This window comes from Somniosus microcephalus, chromosome 22 (genome assembly GCF_052327205.1).
Source record: "Somniosus microcephalus isolate GS21.2 chromosome 22, FLI_Smic_1.0, whole genome shotgun sequence".
NCBI lineage: Eukaryota > Metazoa > Chordata > Chondrichthyes > Squaliformes > Somniosidae > Somniosus > Somniosus microcephalus.
This window is the reverse complement of record NC_141008.1, coordinates 31,106,737-31,111,079: the sequence shown is the minus strand read 5'-3', so window position 1 is coordinate 31,111,079 and position 4,343 is coordinate 31,106,737. Positions and strand designations below refer to the sequence as shown.

The following is a 4,343-nucleotide window of genomic DNA, read 5'->3' as shown; positions in this document are numbered from 1 at the left end:
AACATACGTGCCACAAAAGTGCCAGGCAATGACTATCTCCAACAAGCGAGAGTCTAACCACTGCCCCTTGACATTCAACAGCATTACAATCACCGAATCCCCCACCATCAACATTCTGGGGGTCAGCATTGACCAGAAACTAAACTGGACCAGCCACATAAATACTGTGACAACAAGAGCAGGTCAGAGGCTGGGTATTCTGCGCCGAGTGTCTCACCTCCTGACTCCCCAAAGCCTTTCCACCATCTACAAGACACAAGTCAGGAGTGTGATGGAATACTCTCCACTTGCCTGGATGAGTGCTGCTCCAACACTCAAGAAGCTCGACACCATTCAGGACAAAGCAGCCTGCTTGATTGGCACCCCATCCACCACCTTAAACATTCACTCCCTGCACCACCGGTACACCGTGGCTGCAGTGTGTACCATCTATAAGATGCACTGCAGTAACTCGCCAAGGCTTCTTCGGCAGCACCTCCCAAACCCGTGACCTCAACCACCTAGAAGGACAAGGGCAGCAGGCGCATGGGAACACCACACCTGCAAGTTTCCCTCCAAGTTACACGCCATCCTGACTTGGAAATATATCACCATTCCTTCATTGTCGCTGGGTCAAAATCCTGGAACTCCCTCCCTAACAACACTGGGGGAGTACCTTCACCACAAGGACTGCAGAGGTTTAAGAAGGCGGCTCACCACCACCTTCTCAAGGGCAATTAGGGAATGGGCAATAAATGCTGGCCTTTCCAGCAATGCCCACATCCCAGGAACGAATACAAAAAAAGATTTCATGGCACGATTTCGAAGAAGAGCAGGGGAGTTATCCCTGGTGTCCTGGCCAATATTTATCCCTCAATCAACATCACTAAAACAGATTACCTGATCATTATCAGATTGCTGTTTGTGGGTCTTTGCTGTTCACAAATTGGCTGCTGCATTTCCTACATTACAACAGTGACTACAAAAGTACTTCATTGGCTGTAAAGCTCTTTGGGATGTCCGGTGGTCGTGAAAGGCCCTATATAAATGCAAGTCTTTTGTTTCCATTGTATCCAACAATCTGCATGTTGAAGGGTGGTATTTGGGACCACTTAGGTAAGCTAGTTCTCGTGATCCTTGCTAGGTTCAATTAAAAAAGGCACCACCTTGTTGTGGGAAGAATAGTGATAGCTCAATTTGGTCACACCAAAATGCAATATAACATTTTTGCAATGAAATCATGTGTTCAGTCGGAAATAACATCACCACGTAACAGCATGGTTAGGGTTTGGCAAATAAATAAAAATGCCACTAAACGCAAAGCCCTCCTAATTTAAGAGTTATAGAAGGAAAGTCAAAGCAGAAAATGCTGGAAATACTCAGCAGGTCAGGCAACATCTGTAGAGAGAGAAACAAAGTTAACGTTTCAGGTCGAAGACCCTTCGTCAGAACTGGAAAAAGTTGGAGATGTAACAGGTTTTTAAGCATAGGGGCAGGGAGAGGGGGGAGGGGGGAGGGGAGGAAAGAACAAAAGGGAAGGTCTGTGATAGGGTGGAAGGCTGGAGAGATTAAGAGACAAAAGGGATGATGGTGCAAGGCAAAAGGAGATGTTAATGGGACAAGTTAAGAAACAAAAGATGACTCTAGATGAAGTGTAAATGGCAATGGCAGAATGATCGACAGCTGCCATGTGAGAGAGAAAAAAAAATAATAGGGGCAGAGGTTATGGTCTGAAATTGTTGAACTCATGTTGAGTCCAGAAGGCTGTAAAGTGCCTAATCGAAAGGTGAGGTGCTGTTCCTCGAGCTTACGTTGAGCTTCACTGGAACAGTGTAAGAGGCTGAGGACAGAGAGGTCAGAGTGGGAGTGGAGCGGAGAATTAAAGTGACAGGCGACCGGAAGCTCAGGGTCACCCTTACAGGCTGAACGGAGGTGTTCCGCAAAGCAGTCACCCAAAAGCAGTATTTTGCTTTTGTATAGAAGGAAAATAGCTGCCTTTGCAGTAAATGCTTCTGGGTAAAATGCAACACACATGATCAGGTGGTTGGCTGTAAAGCCATAAATTCAGTGGTATTTTAAGTTACACAAGGCAATGTTTTACCTATAATGGTTTTCTTTCCTTAAAGAGGAAATACATTTAATTTTCACTACAGATCCCCAAAACATCACGAATGCTTGGATAATCATTTAATTCAGGTGCCCTTTCAGAGTCATTAAAGCTGGCTGAAAAAATAGTAATCCTGGAATCTAGTTCAACAGGTGTTCCTTGTTTTCAACTGTGTTGAGATAAGAACAGGAGCGAATGTTTGCTCACTAACTATCCACAAGGTCTTTCGGATCGAATAAAAAGCATTGTTCCTTCGAACCTCGCGGATTGCTTGCACGAAACTACGAGAATGGCATCAATGGGACTGCAGATTCTGGGCATAACCCTGTGTGTGTTCGGCTGGCTGGGCGCTCTTCTCACCTGCGTCCTGCCCATGTGGAGAGTGACCGCTTTCATTGGAAACAATATTGTGGTGGCGCAGATTATTTGGGAAGGCCTTTGGATGAACTGTATTGTTCAGAGCACCGGGCAGATGCAATGTAAGGTGTACGACTCTCTGTTAGCGCTCTTCCAAGATCTCCAGGCTTCCAGAGCTTTGACAGTTATCTCCCTCGTGGTGGGAATCATTGGCATCCTGGTCTCCATTGCGGGAGGAAAATGCACCAACTGTATTGAAAAGGAGGCAACAAAGGCCAAGGTCACAATCATATCGGGAATTATCTTCATCCTGGCTGGAGTGTTGACCCTGATCCCAGTGTCCTGGTCAGCGAACACCATCATCAAGGATTTCTACAACCCGCTGGTGACGGACGCCCAGAGGAGAGAACTTGGAGCCTCTTTGTACATCGGTTGGGGGACATCAGGTCTGCTGATTCTCAGAGGGGCTATGCTCTGCTGCTCCTGCCCTCCCAAGAATTAAACCTCCAACACAGCAAAGTATTCTGCTACTTGGTCTACATCCCCGAGCAAGAACTACGTGCACGTTAGAAATAAATATCTCTTGAAACTACAGTTGAGACTTAAGCCAGCACTCTTATTGTACGTTGCTAATTGGAGTAAAATGAATGTAATACGTTTGATAAGCAATTAGCTTAAGCACTGCAGTGTACTCTTTTTGGTGCACACAAAAACAAATAAAGTGTAACTTAACTTAAAACTTTAAATGAACCATAACAAATTAAATTAAAATTTAATTGGCCGGGGTGATGATGCACTCCAGTCCCCGCGGCGCCCACCGGTCGCGGAAGGCCTCAAGCGTGCCGGCGGACACCACATGCTCCATCTCCAGGGCCACCCGGGCGTGAACGTGGCCGCGGAAGAGAGTCAGGCAGTTGGGCCAAATGACCCCCTCGACCGCCCGTTGCCTGGACCAATTAATGGCCACTTTGGCCAAGCCCAGGAGCAGTCCGACGAGGAGGTCCTCTGATCTGCCCACTCCCCTCCACACCAGGTGACATAGAAACATAGAAGATAGGAGCAGGAGTAGGCCATTCGACCCCTCGGGCCTGTTCCGCCATTTAATGAGATCATGGCTGATCATCCAAATTCAGTACCCTGTCCCTGCTTTCTCCCCATATCCCTTGAGCCCTTTAGCCTTAAGAAATATATCTAACTCCTTCTTGAATATATTTAATGAATTGGCCTCAACTGCCTTGTGTGGTAGAGAATTCCACAGGTTCACCACTCTCTGGGTGAAGAAATTCCTCCTCGTCTCAGTCCTAAATGGCTTACCCCTTATCCTTAGACTGTGACCCCGGTTCTGGACTCCCCCGCCATCGGGAACATCCTTCCTGCATCTAGTCTGTCTAGTCCGTTAGAATTTTATAAGTTTCAATGAGATCCCCTCTCATTCTTCTAAACTCTAGTGAATATAAGCCTAATCGACCCAATCTCTCCTCATACGTCATTCCTGCCATCCCAGGTATCAGTCTGGTGAAGCTTCACTGCACTCCCTCCATGGCAAGAACATACTTCGTCAGGTAAGGTGACCAAAACTGCACACAATACTCAAGGTGTGGTCTCACCAAGGCCCTGTACAACTGCAGCAAGACTTCCTTGCTCCTGTACTCGAATCCTCTCGCTATGAAGGCCAACATACCATTTTCCTTCTTAACCGCCTGCTGCACCTGCATGCTTACCTTCAGCGACTGGTGCACAAGGACACCCAGGTCTCGTTGCACTTCCCCTTTTCCCAATCTATTGCCATTCAGATAATAATCTGTCTTCCTGTTTTTGCAAGTGAAGTGGATAACCTCGCATTTGTCCACATTATACTGCATCTGCCATGCATCTGCCCAATCACCCAACCTGTCCAAAT

General features: G+C 46.9%; 1 protein-coding gene across 1 annotated transcript; it reads left to right on the top strand.

Annotated features, from left to right (window-relative positions):
* The first annotated feature begins 2,375 nt into the window (after positions 1-2,375).
* Positions 2,376-2,945, top strand: LOC147102135 (claudin-4-like). The gene has a single exon (XM_085965074.1). The coding sequence runs from the start codon at positions 2,376-2,378 to the stop codon at positions 2,943-2,945; it is 570 nt and encodes a 189-aa protein (XP_085821200.1).
* Positions 2,946-4,343: the final 1,398 nt, after the last annotated feature.

Excerpts from the sequence above, each read along its gene's own strand:
- LOC147102135 (XM_085965074.1), top strand. The coding sequence starts at position 2,376 with ATGGCATCAATGGGACTGCAGATTCTGGGCATAACCCTGTGTGTGTTC.